The 27,466-nt window shown below is 38.7% G+C and overlaps 2 protein-coding genes across 8 annotated transcripts in view; one reads left to right on the top strand and one right to left on the bottom strand.

Moving 5' to 3' along the window:
- Positions 1–6,522, bottom strand: part of EXD1 (exonuclease 3'-5' domain containing 1) — a 39,134-nt gene extending 32,612 nt beyond the window's left edge. For 2 of the 7 annotated variants that reach the window (XM_061157530.1, XM_061157538.1), the window contains exons 1-3: positions 6,261–6,522; positions 4,548–4,620; positions 3,968–4,152 (exon numbers count right to left, since the gene is read on the bottom strand). In XM_061157530.1, coding sequence (XP_061013513.1) covers positions 3,968–4,100 — 133 coding nt within the window. In that variant the 5' untranslated portion in view covers positions 4,101–4,152; positions 4,548–4,620; positions 6,261–6,522. The other 5 variants (XM_061157531.1, XM_061157537.1, XM_061157533.1 and 2 more) reach the window with 5 other exon arrangements.
- Positions 6,523–6,921: 399 nt separating this feature from the next.
- CHP1 (calcineurin like EF-hand protein 1) overlaps positions 6,922–27,466 on the top strand; it is a 35,001-nt gene continuing 14,456 nt past the window's right edge. The window contains exons 1-4 of the mRNA XM_061157529.1: positions 6,922–7,231; positions 13,291–13,363; positions 23,481–23,561; positions 27,305–27,432. Coding sequence (XP_061013512.1) covers positions 7,165–7,231; positions 13,291–13,363; positions 23,481–23,561; positions 27,305–27,432 — 349 coding nt within the window. The 5' untranslated portion in view covers positions 6,922–7,164. The remainder of the gene's footprint in view (positions 7,232–13,290; positions 13,364–23,480; positions 23,562–27,304; positions 27,433–27,466) is intronic.

Here is a 27,466-nt window from a genome sequence, read left to right as displayed (position 1 = left end):
ATCTAGAGTCATCATAGTAACCACCTAAGAGAGGCATCACGCTAATTTATTGCCTATGTCTAGTTATCCAGTAACATAATGAGACAGGCATTTCATTATCTTCATTATGGAGGAATCTGAGGCTCAGAAAGGTTGAATAGCTTGCTCAAGGTCACACTACTCGTAAAAGAGTCAGGATTCAAACCCAGGCCTCAGTGATTTTAATATGCATCTTATAACCAGCATTCCAGCGTCTCCCTGACTTGCTCCCTCTGGGCTCCTCAGCTGCCTCTACCACCACCACTTGTAGCTTACACACCGACAGTCCCTAGGGTTATGTTCTTCATCCTTCTTCCTTCTCCTTGAATGATCATATCCACTTCCTAGTCATCCTAATCCCTCATTTCTCCAATATGGATTATTTCTCTGAGGTCAACTAATGGCAGACTTACTGCAAGATGTTTCAAACTGATCATTATCTTCGTGCAGTAACCAACAAACCTGTTCCTCTTCCCATTTCTATCAATAGTAGTATTATACATCAAATCTCAGTCAAACGTAGGAGTCATTTTCCATTGCTTTATGACTATCTAATTGACTACTAAATTACTAATCCCCTCTCTTAAGCATTTCTAGAATCTGTCTTCCCCATTCCTTGACAAGATTAAGCTCTGACTCCTTTACTTCCTCTTTACTGGGTCCCTTGATTGCCTGAATAGTTCCCTGTCTATTCTCCTTGTTTCTTGTTTCTCCCTACTTCAAAGTGTTCATTTTACGCTGCTGTCATAGTGATGTCACTCTCTGCTTTGCCCAAATAGTACATAAAATAAGTAAATCAGGTCAATTCATTCATTTAGTCATGTCCAACTGTTTGCAACACCATGGACTGCAGCACACCAGTCTTCCCTGTCCATCACCAACTCCTGGAGCTTGCTCAAACTTATGTCCATCGAGTCAGTGATGCCATCCAACCATCTCATCCTCTGTCATCCCCTTCTCCTCCTGCCTTCAATCTTTCCCAGCATCAGGGTCTTTTCCAAGGAGTCAGTTCTTCGCATCAGGTGGCCAAAGGACTGGAGTTTCAGCTTTAGCATCAGTCCTTCCAATGAATATTCAGGACTGATTTCCTTTAGGATGGACTGGTTGGATCTCCTTGCAGTCCAAGGGACTCTCAAGAGTCCTCTCCAACACCACAGTTCAAAAGCATCAATTCTTCAGTGCTCAGCTTTCTTTATGGTCCAACTCTCACATCCATACATGACTACTGGAAAAACCATAGTTTTAAGTAAACAGGTATAAAGAAATACATTCAACCTCCTTAGGAATATTTTTAAAAACATGCCAAAATAAAATATCACTCTTTGCCTGTAATACTAATAAACACTGAGGAAGGATACACATTTGCATTTCTTAAAAACCCAAGACTAGGTTATCTACTGAAATTCACTCACACATTACTAGTAGCAAAGTAAAAACACATAACCTTTTGAAAAACTATTTAGAAACATGCATCAGAAACATTTAAAATATCTATAACTTTCACCCAGAATTTTCACTAGGAACTAAGACAACAATTATAAAATATAACAAATATAGAAATGTATTTTATAATTATAATTTATTATAACTCATAATTATAAAATATATAATTGTATTTTAATTGTAATTTACTATAATTTATAATTATATTACAAAATTTTTAAAGTTTTTAAGCTTTTGTTTTAAAATGTTTAGCTAGAAACTGAAGTTTCAAATAACATAAGAAAATGTTATGGTGTTAACTAAAAAAATGCATATATGATATACCCAATTTCTTATGTCAACTACATGAAAACTATGTAATTAAACACTAAGAGAAATATACCAAAAATTTCATCAGAATTGAACACTCTGTTGAACGAGCATGTCACATTTACTGTTATCTACTTAGTGCCATTTATTCAGGCTACCAATATGCTCATTCTCCCTAGATAGCGGTGTCTATTAAATTTCTAAGACATCTCTTTAAGATGAGAAACAACCCCCTACTCTATCTTTCCTCTTACTCCTGTCTTTAACTCCACCAGCTACTACCATATGCCCTTGAGGTTTGAAGCCACATGATGAAGATGGTACTACAGAAAGGTAAAGAACAACTTTGGGTAGTGTCAGAGTAGTTCTGGGATACCTGCCTTCTTTTACATGATTTATTTAGCCCACTAGAAGTGATTCTGTTTCTGGCAGCTGAACACGGCTCCTAACTGATCCAGCATTAAAAATTTCAAGCAAGTAATCTGAAAATCTATATGCCTCCCACTTAAAAGATATTTCAGATTATTTCTCTTTGCTTTCAGAAGTTCCAAATGTTATGACATGTGAGATCCTTCTGATCTGCCCCATGTTTATTTTTCTTCTCCAGCCTTATCTCTCACCATATCCTTACATTGAAATTTACTTAGATTATCTTCTGGGGCTGCACCACAAGGCATGAAGATTCTCAGTTCTTTGACCAGGGATAGAACCCCTGTCTTGGGCAGTGGAAGTGAGGAGTCTTCACCACTGGACCTCAGGCAAGTCCCATACTTAATGTTTTCTGAATGCACCAAGTTTTCAGTTCTCTACTTTTGCATATGCGGCTACTTTCTAAAACAATGGTTCTCTCAAAGTGTGTTCCCCATCACAGAATCAGCATCACCTGGAAACTTTTTGGAAACACAAATTCTTGAACCCCACTTAAGACCATAAGAATCAGAAACTCTTCGAGAGGGTGGGAGGCATCAATCTGTGTTTGAACAAGTCTTTCAAGTGATTCTGAAATATAGATAAAGTCTGAGAACCATTGGCTTAAAACAACTTTTCCCGCTGTTCCCAACCAGTTAACTCTTGTGAAGTTACATCTAATTCCAAATACAGTTCCGATATCAATTCCTCCTTTGGGAAGCCTTCCTCACTGTCTCAGATCTAAATTAGAAACTTTGTGCTTCCATAGCATCCTGTGTGTCCTTTATCAGAGGATATCACACTGCATTATATCTTTCTACTTGTTTATCTGTCTCTTTACTAGTCTAATTTTTTCAAGGACAGAGACCAAATTATTCTTATCCATATCCCTGGTACCCAGCACTGTGCCTGGGATATAAAACTCAATAAATGATTACCAAATGAATTAATATTACAAAAGCCTGATATAGTCCCATCCTAGCCTACAAAAGTTTAACTAATAATGGCTTAACCATAGTAATCTCTCAAATGTCATTTACACATTTCAATTGTGAACTTGAAACTTACTGTGCCAGGAAAACAACTACTCTAACAAGTCAATGTTCTAGATGAATAAAAACTCTATATAGAGGCTTCAAGGTGAACACATTTAAGAGGCTAAAAGGGTGGCATGCTTAGACCGTAGAAACTCTGAGCCCGTTCCCACAAACCTTGCCCTATAAAACTCCTCCATCTGGCTGTTCCTGAATTATATCCTTCATAAAGGAACTGGAATTGAAACTGGGAGGTGTAAAGGCTACACTGTGATCGTGAGGATAACAGGTGAACACTGAAGTAGCAGGGTAGGAGCAGAAGATGCCTTATCTCTCCTGGAATCTTTCAGCCACTGCACTATTCCTCAGCAGTCTACCTCTGGGCTTCTTTGTGCATGAGAAAAATTAGCCCCTTACTGTCTTTGGAATTCGTCTGTTGAAGCCAAAAGCAATTCTATCTAATACAGTGTTCATTTTTAATTTCAAGGTGCATTGAAAAGATGTACCCAATTAAAAAAAAAACCTATATACTGAAATTTTCCACTATCATGTCAATAAAAGTACTGAGGTGGACAAGCCAGCATATACAGTCATATTGCTCCATTAGGGAATATAACATTCTAATCTTCCTCCCACCTTTCCCCTAAAATAGGAATAATGCCACTGTTCCAGTTGCTAAGAGAGCCCAGAATCATCACCCAAATGCACTTATTAGTCTCCTAAAAGGCAGGAGATTATGAGAAATAAAATGAGACCTTTCTTCAAAACAACAATCTTGTCAGGGTCCACATGTTGCAGCACTCCTTCAAAAATGCCACAAACTAATGTGAGTCTCACTCTTCTCCACAAAATCTGGTTGAGGAAATGGTAGTCACTGCTGAGATCCATGCTATTTGATTCCAAAAGGAGTCTTCAAATAATCTTCTTTAGTATCTAAATCCTTGAAAATAAAAGAGATCTATGATTTTTTAAATATTTTGGGAGAAATGAGGTTATTTTTCCTTTCCTCATCCTTGGGATAAGAAAAATAAAAATATTCAAGTAATTCTGTTTATTGTTTAGAATTATAATGAGAAAAAGATCACTGCAAGTATCAACTCTAACTTATACATGGGAAACTGAAAGACTTCAGGCAAAGAGGGTTTGATTTCTTTGTCTAAGAAATGGCCTAATATCACCTATCCTTCCTTAGCTAAATGGAGCAAGAAGAACGTTTAGAGGCCTTTCAGTAGCATATACATACACCATTTTAACATCAGCCAAAAAAACTAAAAGATAAAAAAAAAAATGATATTGGCAAACACTTGACAACATATGTTGCAATGAATTGTTTACCCAGAAATGTCCAGGATCTAATCTCTTCTGGATATAACCTCTTCTAGATTAACAACATTTCCAGAGTTTCACACTGTTAACAACCAAAGAATAAGTGAGTTAGAATCATCACAATTTCTGCATTACCAATCCAGCTGCCATGTCACCCTGAGGGTCATTCCACCCCACCCTAGCCACAGCTCAGGGACTCGGTTGCTGTAATGTCACCAACCAGTCATGTGCAGCCTGACAGATTAAACCGCCACATGCCACACAATGGTTTTATAAAATTCAACTGTTTTTGTAAAAATGATGTATGCTCATTATAAAAAGGATAACAATGCAGAAATGCACAAAGAAAAAACTTCTATCTTGCAGAAATAACTATCATTCACAGTAGATACTCTTATATTCCTTAGTGTAATACTGTAATTTAAAAGATGAATTCTTTTTTTAAAAAAGATCTTTTAGAACAATCCTGTTATTTGGATGTCTTTGTATTTTGAACCTCAGCTAAGTGTTTCTCCACAGTGGTTTAAATTTAAAAGCAGCTTGCCTTCACCACACTTGGAATAGTCAACTAGTGAATTTTGCAACTTAGTTTAACTACAAAACATTGACCAAATAACTAAGGCCCAATTCATCTAGGAAGAAGGTGAGGTTACATAATGTTTTTAACCAGATAAATAACATACACTTTAATATTTTAAGGTCTAGCAAGTGTTTTCACAACTGTTATTTATTGCCCACAACAACTGCCTGATTTACATATGTAGAAACTGAGGCTTAAATTAAGATTTAAGACACCTGCCCAAGGTCACACAGCTAGAAGGTAGTGAAACCTGAACTAAAACCAGGCCCCTAGTGGAGATGCGTGCAGCACAGAGTGTTAGCTTCCAGAGGGAACACAGAACAAGTCACCAGAGTGCCTGGAAAAATCATTCTTCCTTGTTCCAGTCAACCCAACAAGCAAAAGGGGAATTTTTACAGAAATAAAAGAGAATATAAAAATGGAAAAACCAGCCCTTAACTAGAGGTAAAAATTAACTTACATTTTTAAAAGATACATAAGAAATAAGCTTGTGAAATGCTTGAGAAAAAAGGAAATGTAAGAAATGTTAAAGTAAATCAGAAAAACATTAACACAAAGCAAAGAAAGCTCTACTGAGGACAACTGCAAAACGTAAGATTCAAGATTAGCAAGGAGCAAGGTCAGGATCCAGAGATGGGCTTCACAGCACACTCAAAACGGACACTCAAGTTGCTGACAACACAGATTTTTCTATCATACTTATACTCTCAAGATAAAAAGAAGCTCCTGTGGCCGAGACGGGCATATCCAACATGTCACCCTCTACTTACGAAGGAAGACATCATTAAGTCAGAGGAGAGCAAGTCAATCATGAAAACAGCTCAGTAAAACTAGAATCTCTGTAACCTAAGTTGACTACCAGCCCGCTAAGACAGTCTTCTAGGGCTTAGGTACTAAGTGAGATCTGTCAGAATTTGGTTCTTCTGTAAGTGAAACCAGTTTTGTACAAAGCAACAGGGGCGGCGAAGGGGTGTAAAGGCATTGAGGCCACACCTACTGAACTGGTTCTCCTGAGAAGGTGTACTAATTTGATAGGTGGCTTTAAACGTTTTCAAGAAAACAAACAAAAATATGCCATAAGAACAAAATGCAAACTTCCTCATTTTTAAGGCAAAATAAGAAACTTAAACGGCGGGCCATACGTTAGAAAGTCTGTCCTCCGCCGTTAAGTTTTTTTTTCTCCAACGGAAGTTTGTGCCTATTTCAGCCAAATAGTGAATTCCTCGAGCTTCAATCTTGAACTGAAAAAAGAAGGACTGCTTTTAAGAAAGAAATCTCGAGAAGTTCCAAACCCTGGGTAGCCGTTATCAGAGAGCAATCCGGAAAACAACGAGAGAAAAGTACGCAGCTCGGGCGCGCACACTCTGGAGCCGACGACTGCGCTGTTTCCCGAGGAGCCAATCGGCGCGCGGTCCCGAGACTGGCTCGCGAGCGCCCCCTGCGGCTTGGAGGAGAGAGAGCCTCCAGGAAAAAATGAAGAGGCTCAATGCAACTCCCAGAATGCAGTTCCCGGGAGACACACCCTAGCGTTCAGCCAAGCCACGTTTTGCCTCTCTGTTTTTGTTTCTCTCCGCAATCCTTACTAACTGTAGGGTGGGATTTCTAGTGTTAGAGTTCTGTGAGAAACAAGTTGGCTACACTGACTGCCACAGGTCAGTGTGTTGTAAAACAGTGGATCAATGGCGTTGCCCTTTTAGTTGCGGGCGCTAGGGCCAGCGTGGCATTGCCCCTTTAAGACCGGTGGCATCATGGTTCCGGGGGCGTGGTCCGTTTTCAGTTAGACCCGGCCCCGCGCTGGGCTAATTCATTCGGGGCTGGAGCTAGGGACGTCGACGTCGGCTCCAGCGCTGAGCGCAGCCTCACTCCCAATTGGCTGGGCCTCCGGCCTGCCCATCTCCGCGCACCACCCCTGGGTTCCCTGCCCAGTCCGCAGTAGAAGCACTGCCTTCTCCCTTCTTTGACCCCGGCCCTTCCTCCCCTTCGTCCCTCCTTACCGCCGCTGTCGCTTCTGGCGCCCCTGCTCCCAGCGGAGCTCCCGGCTTGGAGATGGGGTCCCGGGCCTCCACGTTATTGCGGGACGAAGAGCTCGAGGAGATCAAGAAGGAAACTGGCTGTGAGTTCGGGTAGGGGGTGGGAACGCGGCCGGGCGCCTCCGGCTGGCCTCAGGACCGAGGGCGACTGTCGCTGAGATCTGGAGCTGGGGTGCCGAGAGGTTGGGGTTCCTGGGCATCCTCCAGTGCTGGAGCTTCGGGGATGATGGAGGACCTGTTCTTACAGCTAAGGCTACCCGAGGTGGGACTCTGGCTCTTGTGCGGCTCCCCTTCTCGGCAAAGACCGGAATCGCGATCACCCGTAAATCACTGATCCCGCTCTTTTCTCCTTCCCCTGCTCTTGAAAGTCCCCGAACTCTTTTCCTTTGTCTTTCCTCGTACCAGACTTAAATTCAGGAACTCTGGATAGGTCCTGTAGAAAACATTGTCTTCGTTCCTGTGACGTTTCTAGGCAAGGACTTGAAACCACTGACAACTGTGGGAAATCAGACAAATTCTTGCCGCAACTGGAAAAATAAATCCAGAAAGTGAGATCATGTAGTAAGGCTTTGGAAGATATGACCTGGTGATGGAACACCTTAAAGAATCAGGGGTCTGAGAGTATGAGACTTCCTTCATTCTGAGCTTGTGGAGAAAAAGCGCAGATGTTGTGACTACCAGTTTTTTATTTACACTGAGGATAGTGGCTGTCCTAATTTCAGATATATTGATTTCTACTGTGCTGGTGTATTTCATGCAGTCCCCATGGAAATTGGATGTGCTCCAAAAATCTCAGTGAATTTGTAGAGGAACTGATTTTTATAGTCTAATTCTAATCTCTTCCGCTGAATCTGAAAGGGGCAGATTCAGGGTTTTGTGGGTTCAGAAGCTCTGTAAAACACCATGGTACATTTGTGTAGCCCTTGATAATGGATACAATATTTTCTCAGTAATCCATTATGACTCTTGTATTTTACATGAGTTATGTAAGCATCTGGGCTCTGAGTCTTCATAATTTCTGTTTTTGATAATGAGATGGCCACAAAGTAACTCAGTGATCCATTTGCAGATAATATTGAGTGCTGGGGGAACCTCAGAATCACTCAGGCAAGGGTGGCCTGAGATCAATTAAATGCGTCCCATGCTTTCTGATAGCCCAACTTTCTAGAATCTTCAAGTTGGAAGGGATGTTATCTAGCCTCATCCCTTGTCAGATTGGTTTACTGATTTCAGCATCTCCTAACTTACAGTCATTAAACCTCTCTATAAAGATTTTAAGGAGCTCACCACCTACCAATGAGTCCTTTTTATGATTTTGAATGAAGAGAAGAAAGTAGGTAGATGTCTGTAATGTGCAGTACTTGTTTAGCCACTTGACCTTGTGGTCATTTTATTACTTACTCTGATTCTAAGGGTAGAAACATAGACGGTTTGGATTCAGCAAGCATTTTATTACATTTTGTGGCTATGACCTCTGGCCACACTTGTAAACATAAGAACTACTTTAGGTCTAAGGTGACACCAGAGTTAAAGCATAATTTCTTAAAATAAAGAGTCACATAATGAGGGAGTCTAAACCAGAGTGCTGGTGGGAAAAAGGCTGTTTTTCCCTCAAGAGGAAGGGAGCAGTAATCCCATTCTGGTTTTATTACATTTGACCAAATGAAAGTGGCCTCGATTGCCTTAGGACTGTAGGTTTTTTCACTGTGTCTGTGAGAATGGAGTACTCCTGCAGAGCTATTTTCCTAGTTGCCGAAAAGAGAATCAAGCCTGAGGGAGCATCTCAGCCACACCGGGACAAACGTACATATTGAGCCAGAAAGCCTAATGAAACAAGTACTTATTGAATTTTTGCAGTGTCTGTACTCACTACGGGGAGAAGGAAATGGCAACCCACTCCAGTATTCTTGCCTGGAGAATTCCAGGGACAGAGGAGCCTGGTGGGCTGCTGTCTGTGGGGTCGCACAGAGTCAGACATGACTGAAGTGACTTAGCAGCAGCAGCAGCATACTCAGTACGATACTGGGTATTCAAAACAGGTAGTGACAAAAGATGCCCACAACCAGGTCATGGAGGTATGCCCACAAGAGTTTGGATTAGCATCAAACATAAGATAACTTAAATTGTGTAGCACCCCTTCCAGAACTCAGGGAACAGTCCTTGTGAACTGGCCTTGAGGAGAATAGGAATTGGGCCATGATATATGCATCAATTGATTAGATTTGGATAAATTAAGCTAGAGCATTTTGAGTGGCTTCCAGGCATCTCCCCTGACCTGCTACGGCTGTCATCTGCTTTGGGAGTTGAGTTGTCAGTTTATCCAGTTAGTGCCCATCAGCAGAATTGATTTTTAAAGCAGTAATCTTAGCATGATGCAAAAGGTTTAGAAGAATAAAAACAGCAAACACCTGAAGGTGGGGTAGAGCGATGAAATTAGCCCTATTTTCCTCTGCTTCTTGTTCTATTAAGAGTTTGGGGAACTGTCAGTCCGAAACACTTCATGTTAAGAACAAGTACAAGACATTTCACTACTCCCTTTGCCAGAAGAAAATGTACCATAAATAAGTAAAATTGACTTTATATGCAGTATGAAAGCTTTGCATGGGTAAGTCTAAATTGGTTAGGATTCATATGTAACTAGTTTATCCAGTATTTGAAATGTAATCTCTCAAGTGTTTAGAAAAGTACTTCTAAGTAAGAATTCCTTGTACACCTTTAGTTTTTTTTTTTTTCTTTCACCTTTAGTTTTATCATCTGTAAATGAGAATAAAAATAGTACCTACTTTATAGAATTCCTAGTGAGGATTAAATGAGAAAAATTATGTCAACTACTTAGAATAGTGTCTGGATATGTAATAAGCACCAGGTGTTAGCTATTTTCATTTTGAACTATATAGGTAATAACCATCTTATCGTCAAAACACCATTAGCATGTGCTAGTTATAAAAACCATGTCTAGTATATAATTGGAGAGGTGACAGTATTTTGCACTTTTCCAGTTTTCAGGGGATATTGGACTAGGAATCAGGTTTTCCCAATTTTAAGAAATAAAACTTTGGAAGGAGTAGAAATCCTGATATATCTAACAGTTAAAAAAAAAAATACTGTCTAAAAACAGGAGTTGGCATAAAACATTTGCTATATTGTCTTAGTTCTGTTACCTTCTTTCACACTTCAGTATTTCCATAAGTTAAAGTCATTTGCGTAAAAGCTGTCACTAGGGGAAAGGTCACAGTGTCTTGGGAGTTTCCGAAATCTCCACCCTTAGTTCCCTTAACTATATGGCAATAACCTGGCTGTGAATTACTTAAAACCTTTTCAACAAAAATAGCCACATAATCTGTGAGGAACAATTCACGCCAACTGAGTAGTGATAAATTCCAATTGATTTATTTTTAGTCTTTGTCTTCTGATATGTGTTACGTGATATGGCAAAGGTGCTGAACAGGTTTGGGAAGTAAGTTCTACAGGCCAGTGAGAAGTTCTGTTTGTTTGAAAGGGTGTAGTGATGATGGCACTAGTGTGGATTTCTCTATAATTGTAACAAAGAGCACAAGCCTGGCAAAGGCAACTGCTTGAGAATAATTTCCTGAGCTAGAATGTAAGTGGAAGTTCAACTGAAGGCTGTTCCTGCCTCATGATACGGGACACATTCGTGGCCCTCAGCTGCCTTGCCATAGTGCCTGAGGGTTCTGTCACTGCAGAAGACCCTGCTGCCTGCTGTCTCCCGGCTCCTATTGAAAGAGCATTGCACACATTACTAACATCTTCAGCTGGTTTTGGATTAAGTGATTTGCAAAGCTCTGTACCTCCCCCACCCTACCCCTACCTTTTTATGATGAAAAATTTCAAACATACAGAAAAGTTAAAATAGTATAATGAACATTCATATAATTCAGCATTTTAATTCAACAGTTGTTAACATTTTGCTATATTTGTCTATTTGTGTGTGTGTGTGTGTATTCTTTTTGATAAACCATTTTAAAGTTGCAGATAGCCAAACTTTTCACCCCTTAAGCCTTAAGCATGTATTCCTGAGGACAGGGATTTGTTTCCTACATAACCACAATACTATTATCACACCTAAGAAAGTTTGACTCTGGCTAGGAAGACTGAGGAATGCGAGTGTTAGGGAGACTTTTCATTATGTACACTTTTTGTACTATTTTTACCATGTGGATAGATTGTTTTCTCAAATTAAAAAAAAAAAACAACCTAGTATAAAAAGAAATACAATTTGAATGTGTTCATTGTTAAAGAAAAGTAACCTGAAGTATAATACTCTTAAGTACTAAAAACTGACCCCGTGGGCTAAATATTATGTAGTTATTAAAAAGCACTCCAAAGCAATATAGAAAAATTATGAATTAATAAATGAAAAATAAACTATTATAACTATGTTAAGTGTACAAGTGACATATTAGGTAATATATGAAGACATGAAAACAGTGGCATTGATATTGTAAACAAATTTTGTCTTTTCAGAAAATCTTTTGAGAAAGTCATTTTGGAACCAACTTATTTTGTGAAAACTAAAGAAAACTTTAGTTCTAGAGCAACATTTGAGGCCTGAGGCAAAAGCTTGTTCAGGTTCCTGAAGAAGACGGTTGTGGCTGGCAGAATCAAGAGAAAGGTGGAGATTAATTAGTACAGCAGTAAAATTGTACCTGCAGGCTCACAGTGTAAGGATAATGATGATAATAGCTAACCTGGCATGCTTACCAGATGCCAGACCTTGGCCAAGCACTTTTCTCTCCTGGACTTACTTAGTTCACTGCACAACCCCATTCACTCAGCCCTCATTGGTGAGCTGTGGTGCCATGATTGGAATCAGAACCTGTCAGCCTGACATAATCTCAGAGGAGTGTTTACTGTGCACACCTGCCTATCAGGCAGAAAGGTCCCCACCTGCTTCCTCAGTGTCTGGGCTCCTGCTGGCTCTGCCCTGGCGGGGGTGGTTCTGCCTCCCCCTCAGCTCTCTGCTCTCCTTGAGAGCTAGTACAGAACAGAGCCCAGGCTGGCTTGAAACCTGAGGCTGAAGAATTTACTGCTTGGCCTCCCATACTAGCTTTGGGCCACTCACTTCCTGTTTCTCCTGCGCTTGCCCGTGTTAATTTTGTCCCATTGTTCCCAAAACTGCAAGTGGATTTTTGTCGCATGAGCTGGGGGAGGAGGACGACTATCAGAACTCCCCGAACCACCCCTTTACCCCTGAAGGTACAGCCTAGGACAAAGTCCACACTTGTCCCACCCTTTTTGGCTGTAGTCTTTTCTCCTTTGATAACTATTTTTTCCCCTCCTATCTCCAGTCTACCATGAGATTAAACTATTTCCCAGAAATTCCTTTTTGCATTTTCAAAGTTTCATTGTCTACCTGTGGTTAGTGCCTCATTTTAACTGTCAGCTTGTACCTGAGTTAGTGCAAAATGAGGAACAAAGTAACTTCCTTGTAGATGTCATATGAAGATGGCACAACCATTTTACAGATTGCCTAATTTTCTTTCTTGGAGCCCATTCCTTTACTGGGAACTCAGTGGAGCTCATGCAGTTGCAGAGAAAGAGGCTGACCCAAGGCTGTAGTGACCTTTTACCCAAAGATCAGCCCTGAGGGAAAAGATAAAAGTTACTGATGCTTGGGGAAAAGTAAACTAGATTTTAAAAATACTGTCTGTTTCACATATCCCAGTCTTTAATTCAGCACATGTTACCTACCCAGCTGTGCCAGTCTGAAACATCAAACTGATTATTAGGGATGTGTTTTTGATCAAAGCTCAAATTTTCATAGCTTCTAAGTCAGGGTACTGAAAGGTGAAAGATTCACACTTTCCTTTTAAACTAAATTTAGCTTTGTTTTGTTAAATCTTAACCAACTGACATTTAACACAGAGTCTTAATTAAGCCTAGACTTCACCCCTGAGAGTCAATTTTGTTTACTCTTGATTTATTTTCTAACTCCTTTCATTCTTTCTGCTTTGACACACTAGAGGTGAGTTAGTTGAGACATCACCACTTTACTGACTTTGAAGCATTTAATGGTGAGCTTGGACCAGAAGTGCTGCTGGTTTCCAAGGGTCACTCACATTCAGGTTCAATTTGAGCAGAGGACAACTTCTGCAACTGTGACTAATTCTGTGTTCTTCAGTTTCCCACAGTCAGATCACCCGCCTCTACAGCCGGTTCACCAGCCTGGACAAAGGAGAGAATGGGACTCTCAGGTAGGCATTTCCTTTCTTTATTTCCTGCTAGTGTCTGAATAGCTGCTTTTATCCAGAGAGCTGACATCTGGCAGGCAGAGAGCAGAGACCATTTCTTCACGCATCTTTAAATGTTATTGATCCACAAGGGACTTAAATAAACAAAACAATGGATTTACATTTATCACTAGGTGCTTGCTGCTTTACTCCTGCTCCCCTTAGTTTGGTTGGCCATTACTCTGGTCCTGGAAATGTACCTTTGGGAATTTCAGCTCTCTCTGCTTGAATTTTCCCACAGCCCTTCCCCAAACATGTTAGCTTTCAGGAGGCTGATCCATAGCAATCCAAGGTGGTCTAAGTTGTTTTGTCCTCTTTTCTCTAATTTCTCAACTCAACCCAATCATGGTACATCAGTTTACATGTATTAATGTTAGATAAGGAGGTTAGTATATTTATCTAGAGCAGTGTTTCTCAACTATTTCTCACTCTGGCTATTTTCTCAAGTGGCCAAATATCTGGAGACATTTTGAATTGTCACAGCTGGGGAATGCTACTGATGTCTAGTGGGCCAAGGCCAGGAATGTTGCTGAACATCCTGCAACGCACAGGACAATCCTTCCTAAATGTCAGTAGTGCCAAAGTTGAGAAACTGGTCTAGAGTGAGTATATGACTTCAGATTTACTGTAATGCTCTGTCATTTTATATTTGTAAATGTCTTGTCATAGTCAAATGAAATATCTCCTGAGCACCACCTCCCAGCCTAATTCTTAAGTAGCACCTAACTCTTGTTACTGTTGTTTCTCAGCTTTGATTGACTGATAGAACAAAGCTGTTTGCCTTTCTGGTGGATGGCAAGAAATAATGTAGGCTTCTAGCACAGGTGTAGGGTTAGCATAAAAGGGGAAAGAATACAGTTGCTAAGCCTTTGTGTATAATCCTCAGGCAGAAGAGCTTAGAAATCTATAGGGCCATGTTTGTTTAGAGCCACGTCTGGCTTCTCTGGAAGCTGGAGTTGACCAAGATCATGCTGTCCAGTCATTAAAGTCAATGACTATTGAGTACCTATCATATGCAAAGACCACACTTGGTACTTTGTCTTTTTAATTTAATTTTACTTTTGAGGCAAAAGACATAACATAAAATTTACCATTAAAAAGTGTACTTTTTAGTGGCATTAAACACATTCACAACATAGTCTAGTTCTAGAACATTTTCATCAGCTCAGATGGAAGCCCCTTACTCATTAAGTAGTCACTTCCCATTCCTCTTTCTATGGACATTTCATATAAGTGGAATCGTACAGTATGGGGCCTTTTGTTTACTCACTCTTTCATTTAACATGGTGTTTTCAAAGTTCTTCCATAGTGTGTATCAGTACTTCTTTCCGTTTTATGGCTGAGTAATATTCCATTTTGGGCTTCTCTGGTGACTCAGTAGTAAAGAATCCACCTACCAATGCAGGAAATTTGGATTTGATCCCTGGGTGGAGAAGATCCCCTAGAGAAGGAAATGACAACCCCACTCTAGTATTCTTGCCTGGGAAATCCCATGGACAGAGGAGTCCGGTGGGTTACAGTCCATGAGATCGCAAAAGAATTGGACAGGACTTAGCAACTAAACAGCAACAACAATATTCCATTGTATGCATAGACTATATTTTGTTTGTTCATTCATCATTTGGTGGGGATTTGAGCTGTTAACATCTTTTGGCTATTATGAACATTTTTGTGTGGACTTATGTTTTAAGCATATAAACTTAAGCATATGTACTTGAGCATATACCTAGGAGTAGAATTATGGGTCCTATGATAATTTTATGCTTAATTTATTGAAGACCCACCAAACTATTTTCCACAACTCTGTACTATTTTATATTTCCACCAGCAATGAAATGCAAGTTCAAATTTCTCCTCATCAGCACTTTTTATTTATTTTTTTAATTGAAGGATATTTGCTTTACAGAATTTTGTGGTTTTCTGTCATACATCAACAAGAATCAGCCATAGGTACTCCCATGTCCCCTCCCTCCGCAACCTCGCTCCCATCTCCCTCCCCATCCCACCCTTCTAGATTGTCACAGAGCTCCTGTTTGAGTTCCCTTAGTCATATAGCAAGTTCCCTTTGTCTGTCTATTTCACATGTGGTGGTGTAAGTTTCCATGTTACTCTCCATGCATCTCACCCTCTTCTCCCCTCTCCCCGTGTCTACAAGTCTATTCTCTATGTCTCTTTCTCCATTACTGCCCTGAAAATAAATTCATCGGTACCATCTTTCTAGATTCCATATATATGTGTTAGTATAAGATATTTATAATTCTCTTCCTGACTTACTTCACTCTGTATAATAGGCTCTAGGTTTGTCCACCTCATTAGAACTGACTCAAATATGTTCCTTTTTATGGTTGAGTAATATTCCATTGTATATATGTACCACAGCTTCTTTATCCATTCTTCTATTGATGGACATCTAAGTTGCTTACATGTTCTAGCTATTGTAAATAGTGCTGCAATGAACATTGGGGTAAATGTGGTTTTTCAGTTTTGGTTTCCTCAGGGTATATGGCTAGGAGTGGGATTGCTGGGTCATATGGTGGTTTTATTCCTAGCTTTTTAAGGAATCTCCATACCATCTTTCATAGTGGCTGTATCAATTTACATTCCCACCAGCAATGCAAGAGGGTTCCCTTTTCTCCACACCCTATCCAGCATTTATTGTTTGTAGACTTTTTGCTCATCAGCACTTATCATCTCTCTTTTAATTTTAGTAGATGTGAGTGGTAGATCATTTTGGTTTTGATTGCACTTCCCTAGTGGCTAATGATGTTGAGCATCTTTGTGCTGCTTGACCATTTGTATGTCTTCTTTGGGGAAATGCATATTCAAGTCCTTTGCCTGTTTTTCAACTGGAGTTTATCTTTTTTTTTTTCGTTAAGAGTTCTTTTTATATCTGAGATACCAGGCACGATTTGCAAATATTTTCTCTTATTCTCTGAGTTGTCTTTTCACTCTCTTTCTAGTGTTTTTTGAAACACATAGCTTTAAATTTTGAAGTCCAGCTTACCTAACTTTTCTTCTGGTGTGCATGCTTTTCGTGTTGATTCTATGAAACCATTGCCAAGTCCACAGTCATGAAGATTACCCCTATGTTTTCTTCTAAGAGTTTTATGATTTTAGCTCTTATATTTAGGTCTTTGATTCATTCTTCATCACACCATGAGGATTGTGAAATCTTGAGTTCCCCTACCAGGATTTGGACCTGGGCCCTGGCAGTGAAAGGGCCAAATCTTAACCACTGGACCACCAAGGAATTCTCTCATTTTTGAGTTTCTTATGTGTATATACACACACACACACACAATTTTTTGGTATATTTACACAAAATGGGAAAAAAAAGGACTTCCCTGGCAGTCCAGTGGTTAAGACTCCTTTCTTCCACTGCAGAGGGTGCAGGTTCAGTCCCTGGTGGGAGAACTAGATCACACATGCTGTGCAGTGTGCAAAAAAAAAAAAAAAAACCCAAGGAAAGCAAAGTGTTGTGTGTGTGGCAATAGATAGAAAGAAATGTAAGAGTCAAACCTTATTTTTTGACCTTTGGATATCTAGCTGTTCCAGCAACTTTTGCTGAAAAGACTATATATATTTGTACTTGAAAAATAAATCAGACTAGAATATCTGTATTTCCTTAAGCCCAAATACTTGAATAACTTACTTGAGTTTGGGATTACGTCTTTCTCATAAATTAAGATTTAACCATTAAGTGAAAATAAAGAATTCACATTAGTTTTGTGTCCTTTTCTTTTTTCTAGAAAGTAGGTGATTTGTAAATGTGTATATTTTAATCATTTTCATGGTTTGCTGGGGAAAAAATGGAACATCTTTTGTAAAAGGAGCTGTTTTTCCTCAGAAAAGGTGAAATTTTTCATATGTCAGCTAGTGTTACCTGCTCCTTAAAATGAGCAATATTTGCTCAGTCCCTAAAACATAATTTCACACTCTATGGAAAGCCAGTGAACAAACTCACTCATTTGATGCATATCTATTAAATACCTGTAATGCACTAGACACTGTTTCTTTTCTGGTTTCTACAAATTCTTGGTAGAGGAAAGGTGGTAGAAAGTGATGGGGTAATTTTTTATTTCATGGTTACCTAGATCTAGCTGACTTTTTTGTATTCAGCTTTACAAAGTACTTGGTCTAAATTCTGTGCTTTGATCTCTGTCATGGATGTGGATTAAAATTTGGGAAAAACCCCAAGCCTTGAGTGCAAGAGAAAATTACCCTGTTGTACTACATGTTTCAATAAACAACTAGCATGTTTCAATCAACCCTTGAACAAGGCAGAGTTAGAGATGGTGGCCCTCTGCACAGTCAAATCTGAGAATAACTTGTAGTCTGCCCTCAGTGTACGCAGTTCCACATCCACAGATGGATCCAATGATGGACCTGTAATACTATGATACTTCCTATTGAAAAAAATCCGCACATAGATGGAACCGTGTTCAAGGGTCAGCTGAGTATGTAAATCATTTTGTTGTAGCCACCCATTGTCAGGAATTTCACACTGGCTGTGCCTCTTGACAATGGCTGTCTCAGCCTCTGGCCATCTTGTTAGATTGTCTTCCCCTTTCTCTCCCTCCAGCCTTAGAGAATACCTGGTAAACTCAAAATTCTTTTTTCTTTTTTCCTCCCCCCCCCCCCCCCCAGATTCTTTTATGGTAAGAGAGTGATTTAGCTGTCTCCTTTACTTCCTTTAGTGCCAGACTCAGCTCAAGTCCTATCTTGACCTTTTAAGAACCCATCAGGGTACTCAGCTGAATACAAGTTAACGCCAGTCTTTTGTTACCTGTAACAGGCCCCACTTTCCTAAGAAAGTTATTAGGAGAAATATTTTCCTTCTATATTTTTTTCACTTTCCTCTCCCCAAGATGCTGTATGTCTGGGGCTTGAAGCCATATTCTCCAGAGTGAGAAACTATTATAGAGTACTGTTCAAGACATTCTGTACTCCTTTTTTAAAAGTGTCAGTCTGTGTAGGAACATGAAGCAGAAACTATGGAAGGCTTTGGTTAGAAATGGAGCTTCAGCAAAGTGCTTTCAAAGGTTCAGTTCCAAAGTATGTTTTATAAAACACTAGGTCCATGGCCTACCCATAGGTATTAAGTTAAAATGATTGGTAATCTTCAGATTGATATTTCATATACTATAACCTCACAAATCTTACTTTCTTTAGATGCCATTATTTTGGGTGAAATATTTCTATCTCTGCCATTGAAATTGGTCTTTGAAAAGGCAAAACTGGGTCTTACAAGGTGCCCTGAAATGGTCCTTTGTAGGTCAGGTCAAGGTGAGAGCCTGATCATTATGATCATTATCTGAATACAAAGAAGGCTTCTTTTGTTTAAATATCCTTGAAAAAGTGAAGGTGACCTTTGAAAAGGCAACTGGATCCATAAGATGCCCTGAAATGGTCCTTTGTAGGTCAGGTCAAGGTGAGAGCCTGGTTATTAACTGAATACAAAGAAGGTATCTTTTGTTTAAATATCCTTGGTACTGATCTAATCTATGGGGTTAGATGTCAGGATAACGACTACCCTTTGGGTTGGGGGGCAGATAGACACAGAGGGAGCATGAAGGAAGGAAGGACAATATCCTGATAGTGATTGATTCCTTGATTTGGGTGCAGGTTGTAATCTGCACTGGTGAAACTTCATCATACTGAATGCTTGTGATTTGTACTCTTCCCTGTATGTATGTTATACCTCATTAAAAGTTTACTTTAAAAATATCCTGTGTATTAAGCAAGTTTAACATTGGATCTTTGTTAGATGCTTTCTCTGATGTAATACCATGATGAAAAATATTCCTAGGTATTAAGTCATGCAGGTTATATTGACTCTAGGGAGCAGTACAGACCAGTTAAACTCTGCAAGGAAGTTATTACTGAAACTACTAGTTGGCTGTGTTGTTGTATATCCCTTTTAAAAAGATTACCTATAATTTTTAAGAGATTGTTGTCCTAAGTGGTAGCCATTTATCTGCTTAAAAACTGAGTGCCTTTGAGATTCATTTTCTTGTTTGACTTTATCCAGAGGACAGATGATTTCAATATCCTGGATAAGCTCTTGCTTTGTACAGAGTGCTCTCAGTCATTCCATAATGGAGTTTTACAGATGAGAACCATGATGCCAATCTAATTCTCATTCTTTTATTATAGTAGGTAATCTTTTTTTTTTTTTTTTTACTCTCTTGAAAGCTTCAAATATATCTTCCTGATGTTCTGAAATTTCACAAAATTGTATCTTTTTGTGGGTTATTTTTCATTATTCGTTGCTCGGTATCAGGTGAACTTTCTCAATCTAAAAATATGTCCTTTGGCTGGAAAGTTTTCTTCTGTTATTTGTTTATTTCCTCCCCCTCTTCTTTCTTATTGATTTTTATGCCTTTTCTATTGGTTGGCTATTGGACCATCATGACTCAGTTTTCTCATATTTTCTGACTGATTTTTTTCCTTTGCTTTCTGGAAGATATCCTCAAATTTATTTTATAGACCTTTTGATGACCTTGTCTACAATCACATTTTTAATTTCCAAGAAACTTTCTTGTTCTCTGATCTCTGCTCTGTCACAGTGGCTTATATTTGTTTTATAGATGCCAAAACTTATCAAATGTCTATTGGGTTACTTATTAGAATACTTCAAACTCTGTTTTGTTCCCTGAAGTATCATTACATCTGTTCATCTTGGGGCTTCCTGGGTACTCAGTGGTAAAGAATCTGCCTGCCAGTGCAGGAGACGCATGTTCAGTCCTGGGATGGGGAGGATCCCCTGGAGGAGGAAATGGCAACCCACTCCAGTATTCTTGCCTAGAAAATCTCATAGACAGAGGAGCCTGGCAGGCTACAGTCCATGGAGTTGCAAAGAGTCAGACACAACTGAGCATACATGCAAGCTTTTCATCTTGATCTTACTCTTTTATGTTACTAATTTTTCCAAAATGCTGGTGAGCCTTTATATTCCATTCTTATTTATGAAAAAGCCTGGATAGGTTAATGTAGAAAATGGGCATAGGCTTGTTTGTGGTTGGTTTCTCACAGGTCTTTCCCTGGATGGAAGGACTGACATCCATCCTTCTATACTCTGAGCAGGACCAGTAAGTTGGTAGACCTTACTTTAGGGCATGTGGTTAGGGAGCCAGGGGACAGCTTTGCAGTTCTCTCCCCCCAGTGAAAGGACTGCGTTCCTGGGGAGCCAGCCTCCCATACTTGGCCGAAACCCTGCCCAGGTGGCTCTTCCAGTTTCTTTTTGTAGCAGCTCCCCATTTTTATCCTGGGGACAAATGGTTTTATGTTCCTGGGATGGGTGCTGGCAGCACTGGGCAGCTGGCCCATTCTTTAAAAGTTCCGGTAATTAATTTCCCTGAATGCTGTTAATACTTCCCTTGCCTGACAGTTCTGAGTGTGGTGCCTTGCTGAGGCTGCAGGGCAGAATCGCTCTCAACTCTCAGGCAGTTTCATGACCTTCTACTCTGACTGACTTATCACTACATTTGTGTCTGTTTTCTAACTTCCAGAATTTGTCAGAATTCCTTGTCTACTAACATACTCCTCCCACCCTGATTGTTTATGTCATGGCTGTATTCCTATGTGTAAATTTTTACTGACATTTCAGAGGGGTTTAGAGAATGAGAGGAGGTAAACGTGTGTGTGTGATCACTTTCTCAACCAAAAGTCAGATGCAGCTTTGCAAATAACTGACTGGCCCTAGAATACTAAAATAAGGAGCAAAGACTAGGTTTAGAACTTTGGCACTTTATATGAAAAATTCTATTATAAAACAGAAAACCAAGATCATTTTATCAAGAACAGTCAATAATAATAAACTGTATATTGTCTAATAGTTTATAAACTGTTTCTTAATACTCTTTCATTTTTGTATTGATATTTTCAACTGTATTCCCCTTGATCTTAGAGACCTCATTGCATATACAATCTAAATTCTAAGAATAGAGTTAAAAAAATGTCAAAAGACAGTGTTTAGAACCTTACTGATGTTGGAAATCCATGACTAGATTCCTCCTGGAGACTGACAGTGTTAGTCTAGATTGTGAACTCACCACTTGACACTAGACCTGATATTTTAAATTGTGTCTTTTTGCAGCTAAAATTACTTAAGCTTGTTAGACATTAAACTGAGGTATGTGGCCTTGCAATTCACATTAGCCTTAATCTTCGTTTAAAAGGAAGTAGTTATTTCTTAACCTCTGTCAAACAAGAGGAGCTTACATTGTGTTGGTAATGTGGACTTTGTGTTACAGAACATATTACATAATAAGAGCTTAGTACATGTTTGTTGAATTATATAATCATGACCTCCATAATTTTCTTTAATAATTTTAAGCAACTCAGTTATCTTCTGAATGTCTTCTTCTAGTTCATTTATTGATGTAAAAATTATTACTCTAAATAATGGAAGATTAGAATCCAGAGTTATTGTACCAGAGCTTTGTGCTTAGTCCCCTAGGTCATTTCTTACCTTTGTCGCCACCAGATGTGGTGTTGTTTAATTAATTAATTAAGCACCTTGTAAATGTTAAACCACAAGAGGATCAGAGAGAGAGTTGAAGGCCCCTGGGTAAAATATGAACATTTTGTTAGCATCTATAACAGAGAAGGTAGAGGAATGTTTTATCTCTTCTATTCGTAAACGTCTTGAAAGCAGGAATCATCTTTTTGAGTTTATATTCCTTTTTACCCCCTTCTTATCTGGAAATAATTGCAAACCTACAGGAAAGTTACAAAAATAATGCAAAGAACTTTATATAACCAGTACCCAGATTTACTACTTGTTAACACTTTGCCATATACTTTAGTGTGTATTCCCTATAACTAGGAGATTCTCATATCAAAATCAAGAAATTTAGCACTTTCTATGCATTATATAAAATTCTGTATTCTATGTGGCCCATATTCCACATTTATCTATTGACTCAGTAATGTCCTTCACAGCAGTTTTTTTCCCCTAGTCTAGGATCATGCATTGAGTTCAGTTGTATGTCTCTTATAGTCAGTTCTCTTTGATCTCGAACAAGCCTCCGCCTTTCTCTGTCCTTCATGACATTGATATTTTATAGATATATTGTCTGTGTTGTAGATCTGGTATAGGATATCAACCCAGGAATTGTTTTTTTAAGAAAATAGTTGCTAAACATTTTTGGGGAGAGTACCTTTCTTTCAAAAAGTTTATTTAATATGGGAAAGAAGTGTAGGTTTTTTAGGAAAAAGAGCATATATATATATTGTTTTGACTTACAGTTATTATTTAGTCACAGACTTAGTTTTAAATTGCAGTTCTTCCACTTTTTACCTTTGTAACGCTGGAAAGGTTACTTTATGTCACTGACTCACAACCTCCTCAGCTCTGAAAGGGTGCAGATAAACTGGTGACATGAAAAAATGAGACAAAGTATATTAACAGTAGCACATGATGTGTATAGGGTGAATGGAAACTAACAATATTCACTTTAACAGACTTCAGGTTGTGACAGGATGACTGCTCTTGCCATGTTCAAGGGTTAAATACTTCTCTAGCTCTAGCCTGTAGAAGGCACTGGAGAAAAGTACAATCAGAGCACAGAAGCATGGAATCAGTTATCACAGTTTGTTCTCTACTGAGATGTAAATATCATCTAAGAATTTCTTGATTTCTTAAGTGCTGTATATCTTCTTACCAAGGGTACAGAGGCCCCTCTGAATTTTTCCTCCCATGTTCAAGCTCTTTGGTGTTTGATACTTTGCAGTTGCTGTTCATTCTACAAACTTAATAACTAAGTGCAAAATAGTCATGTTCAAAGAATCATTTACAAGGACAGCTTAGTATTTGCTTGTTGGTTGATTTACTGACGTAACCTGTGTGCTGAATTCATTGGAATGTGACATAGTCAAATCTGGCTTCTTCCACTCCTGAGCTGGTGCAAGAAACACTTGGCAGCTATTAAAGTGCTATTCTTTGCAGTTATTTGGTATAATTTGCCACAGAAGTAAATTCCAGGAGGTAATATTCTTGCTCAGTTGTACTCTTGCATGACCGAAGGAGTTCATGCAAGGGCCAATGGTCTCTAACCCAAGGTGATTCTCTTGGCAGCCGGGAAGACTTTCAGCGGATTCCAGAACTTGCCATCAACCCATTGGGGGACCGGATCATCAACGCCTTCTTTCCAGAGGGGTGAGTCCCTGCAGTTGTTGGACTTCCTTTTGGAGGCTAATCTGGAGTACTGATATTGGATGGGTCATCTCAGACCATGATCTTCCTCCTATTGGACGTTCCTAACTCAATCATATCTACAGTATCTCTACCCTCTCTCTGTTTCAAACTTCAAATAGGTATGTTAGTTAGCCCATTTTCACAGTTCTGTCTTTAATCTCTGTCTATCTTTGATGTAAAATGAAACATTTTAAAAACTATAGAGATAATTTCAAATTTATAGAAAAGTTGCAGAATTTGCAAATAGTATGACAGACACTTGTATGTGTTTAGCCAGATGCATCTGTTGTTGTATTGTTCATATTTTGCCTCATTTGTGAGTGCTCTCTGTCTCAGTCCTAGCCAATAAAAACATCGTTCAAGCCACATACAGGGTTACTACAAATTTTCTAGTAGTCACATTTTTAAAAATAAAAATAAACAAATTAAATTAATTTTGGATAAACAAGCTAAATTAACTTTGGCAATATATATTATTTAACCCTGATATATCCAAAATGTGTAAATCAGTATTTTAAAATTATTGTAGTATATATTCTTTTTCATAAGAAGTCTGGCAACTATTGTGTATTTTGTACTTAACCATACCTATCAAGTACTAAAAGAATATTTTTCCAGCTTTATTGAAATGTGACTGACATGTAACATTGTATCAATTTAAGGAGTATAACATAGTGATTTTATATATGTATATATTGAAAAATGATAACCATAGTAATATTAATGAACACATTCATCATCGCATATAGTTATTTTTTCTTGTGATAAAAACTTTTAAGATCTCTCTTAGCAGCTTTCAAAGATACAATTCAATGTTGTTATCTATAATCACTAGGGTGTATATTTCACCCCCAGAATATATTTATCTTAGAATTTGATACCTTTTGACCACCTTCATCCACTTCCCCTATAATCTACTTTATTCTAATATATTATTGATATTCCAGTTTTCTCAGTTTATCCAACAATCTCCTTCCTCCACTATAGGATCCAGTGTGGTTCAGTTGTTGTCATATATTCTTAGCTTCCTTTAATCCAGAATGTTACTTTTCTTTTCTGACATTGGCTAAGGATATAGTTGCCCTACCACACACATACTTTCTCAGATTTAGGTTTGTGTAATTAAAACTAGGCATTTGATGTGCTTCACTAAACCTAATATACTGCCTTCAATATTTACTGAATCAATATTTACTGAATCGATTAGGTACCTTTTCCTGAATAAAGCTTATCACATATTCTTGTTTTAAGTAGCAATCTCTTTAACAATCTCTTCCTGGTTCCTTGTGACTTGTTTAAAGACCCAGAGGACTTTAAAATGTTACTTGGTTGCCAGTTCTTAATGAGACTGAAGTGTCAGTGAAAACACTCAATAAAATAAGTGGAGAGGAAATTGTAGAACTCTGAATTGAGAGCAGAGGAGTTTGCAAGTTGAGAAGTTGGTCCCTGAGTAAACTTGAGTGCGGGAGAAGATTGGCAGCCAGTTCCTGTGAAGACTCGAGGAGACTGAGACCTGCCCTTTTCAGGTTCATGTTGACCATGAGTAATCATCTATTCTTCCTCATTTTCTGATTTTTTTGTCTCCCTGAAATGCCCTGTTTGTTTCAGTTGTGGTTTTAGTGCTGAATTCTTGTCTTTTTAAACTTCTTTTTTTTAGCCCTTGCAGAGGATTGAACTGTGTCCAGGGATGACTTTCACTTCTGTTTTGTTTCCAAACCTTTTGCAGTGAAAAGTAAACCCTGTAGAGTCATTTTGCCAACTTTTTTTTTTTTTTTTTTTAGTGTTCTCTAGTCACATTGATCATTTGAAAAAGCAGCTGTGGAAAGCTGTTTTATAAAGGCCAGACCACCTTTGTGGTGACTGTAGTGGTGCCTGTCATCTTATTAATTGATCTCTTGTTAAGGACACAATGAGTGCTGACGTACTGAGGTGTGTATGAGGAGGCTGAGGGTGGCGCTGAGCTACACTGCTCGGCAAGCCCCCCTCTGCGTCTTGCTCTGTCACAGATAGATATTTGACTTCTAGGTCGTATGCAGGTTCAATTTGGTTTGTTTGTTTGTTTAAATTTTATTTATTTTTCGCTGCAGTGAGTCTTTGGCTGCACTTGGTCTTTCTCTAGTTGTGGCAAATGGGGGCTACTCTGTAGTTGTGGTGCACGGGCTTCTCATTGTGTTGATTTCTTTTGTTGTGGAGCGTGGGCTCTAGGGCTTAAGAACCTCAGTAGTTGTAGCACTAGAGCTCAGTAATTGCAGAGCATGGGCTCTCAAGTGTGGGCTACGTTGCCCTGCAGCATGTGGCATCCTCCTGGGATTGAACCTGTGTCCCCTTCATTGGCAGGTGGCTTCTTAAGCACTGGATCACCAGGGAAGTCTCTCACTTTTTTGTTTTTTTTTTTAATAGAATGAGATTTGAAAGTAGGACATTGGTATTTAGTTTCCTTTTACTCAGAGACATTATGTCAGTGATATATGTTTACCTATTTGTTCTGGCATATGACTCTGATCTTATTACACATTCCATGATTCCTCAACTCTTACTCACGTTTTTTATAGGTAATGGAAGGTCATTCTTTGGAGTACAAAGGGTTCATGACGTCGCCTTTGAACTCTACCTTTAGAAGGTCTCTGATCTGTATGTTTGCTCGCACTTGAGACCCGATATACCACATCTATTCAATGGGGACAAACAAAGACTAGGATTTATTTTTAGGTAGCCGCGGGAACCAGACAACCTGTTCTTTCCATGACTGCCTTAGATAAATAACTATTCACATGGGATGTTCTTTTTCAATATTAAAAAGCATTCTTTATTCATTCAAGTTTTAGAATTATTTCTTATAAGGTTTACTGATTAACTGTGGCCCAATAAAAAGATTTTCTCTAATCTTCAGTACCCAAAAAGCTTTATACATAAAGAGGTCTTTCAAAGCATTATGAGGAAAATATCTATCCACCTGTGAGAGAATAATAAAATCATGATACAGCCACACGATTATGCAGATGGTTAAAATGTTTTGGAGTGTTTATATTGATTAGAGACATGCCTAGAAGTTTTAAAAAAGCAAGCTACAAAATTAGATATGCAGTATGTTCACAATTCTCCAAAAAGCACAGAAAAATTACTGGAAGATACATTAACAATGATTCTAACTGATTGGTAGAACTAGAAGTGGTATTTTTCTACTTTTTATCAAATTTTCAAAATGTATTATAAACTTTATTTCAAAAGCAGTTGTTGCATAATATGCCTTAACCTTAAAATATCACTAGGTATATGTGACTACAGGGGAGATATGCGAGGTGGATAGGGAGACACTGAGTTGAAATGGCTAACTTGCTGTTCACTTCAGAGCCTGAAGCAGTGAGTTCAAGTGTTGGCTTGTCTGGTAGCACAGCCTAACTGCTACTTACAGTCCTCTTTGGGAAAAGAAATGTAAGGAAATTTAATAGGTAACTGACTCTGGTAAGTCCTGTTACCTTTCTAAGTCTGGTTAATCATTTATAAAGTAAGAATAATAATACCTACCTCAAAGGGTTGTGGCAAGACCAGCTGAAAATATTTTATGAACTCTAAAGTACCATGCATATGGAAAGAGACCATTAAATGGACCTTCAGGCCATTCTAGCTATAACTGTTAATATATTAAATTCATAAGAAATAATCACCTTGATTCACATGTTCTTTTTGTTATCTTTCTTGATTAGAGAGGACCAGGTGAACTTCCGTGGATTCATGAGAACCTTGGCTCATTTCCGACCCATTGAGGATAATGAAAAGAGCAAAGATGTGAATGGACCAGAACCACTCAACAGCCGAAGCAACAAACTGCACTGTAAGGAGATAGTCTTCTGGCTTGAAATATTTGC

Source organism: Dama dama, chromosome 12 (genome assembly GCF_033118175.1).
Source record: "Dama dama isolate Ldn47 chromosome 12, ASM3311817v1, whole genome shotgun sequence".
Taxonomy (NCBI): Eukaryota; Metazoa; Chordata; class Mammalia; order Artiodactyla; family Cervidae; genus Dama; species Dama dama.
This window is presented reverse-complemented; position numbering and strand designations above follow the sequence as displayed.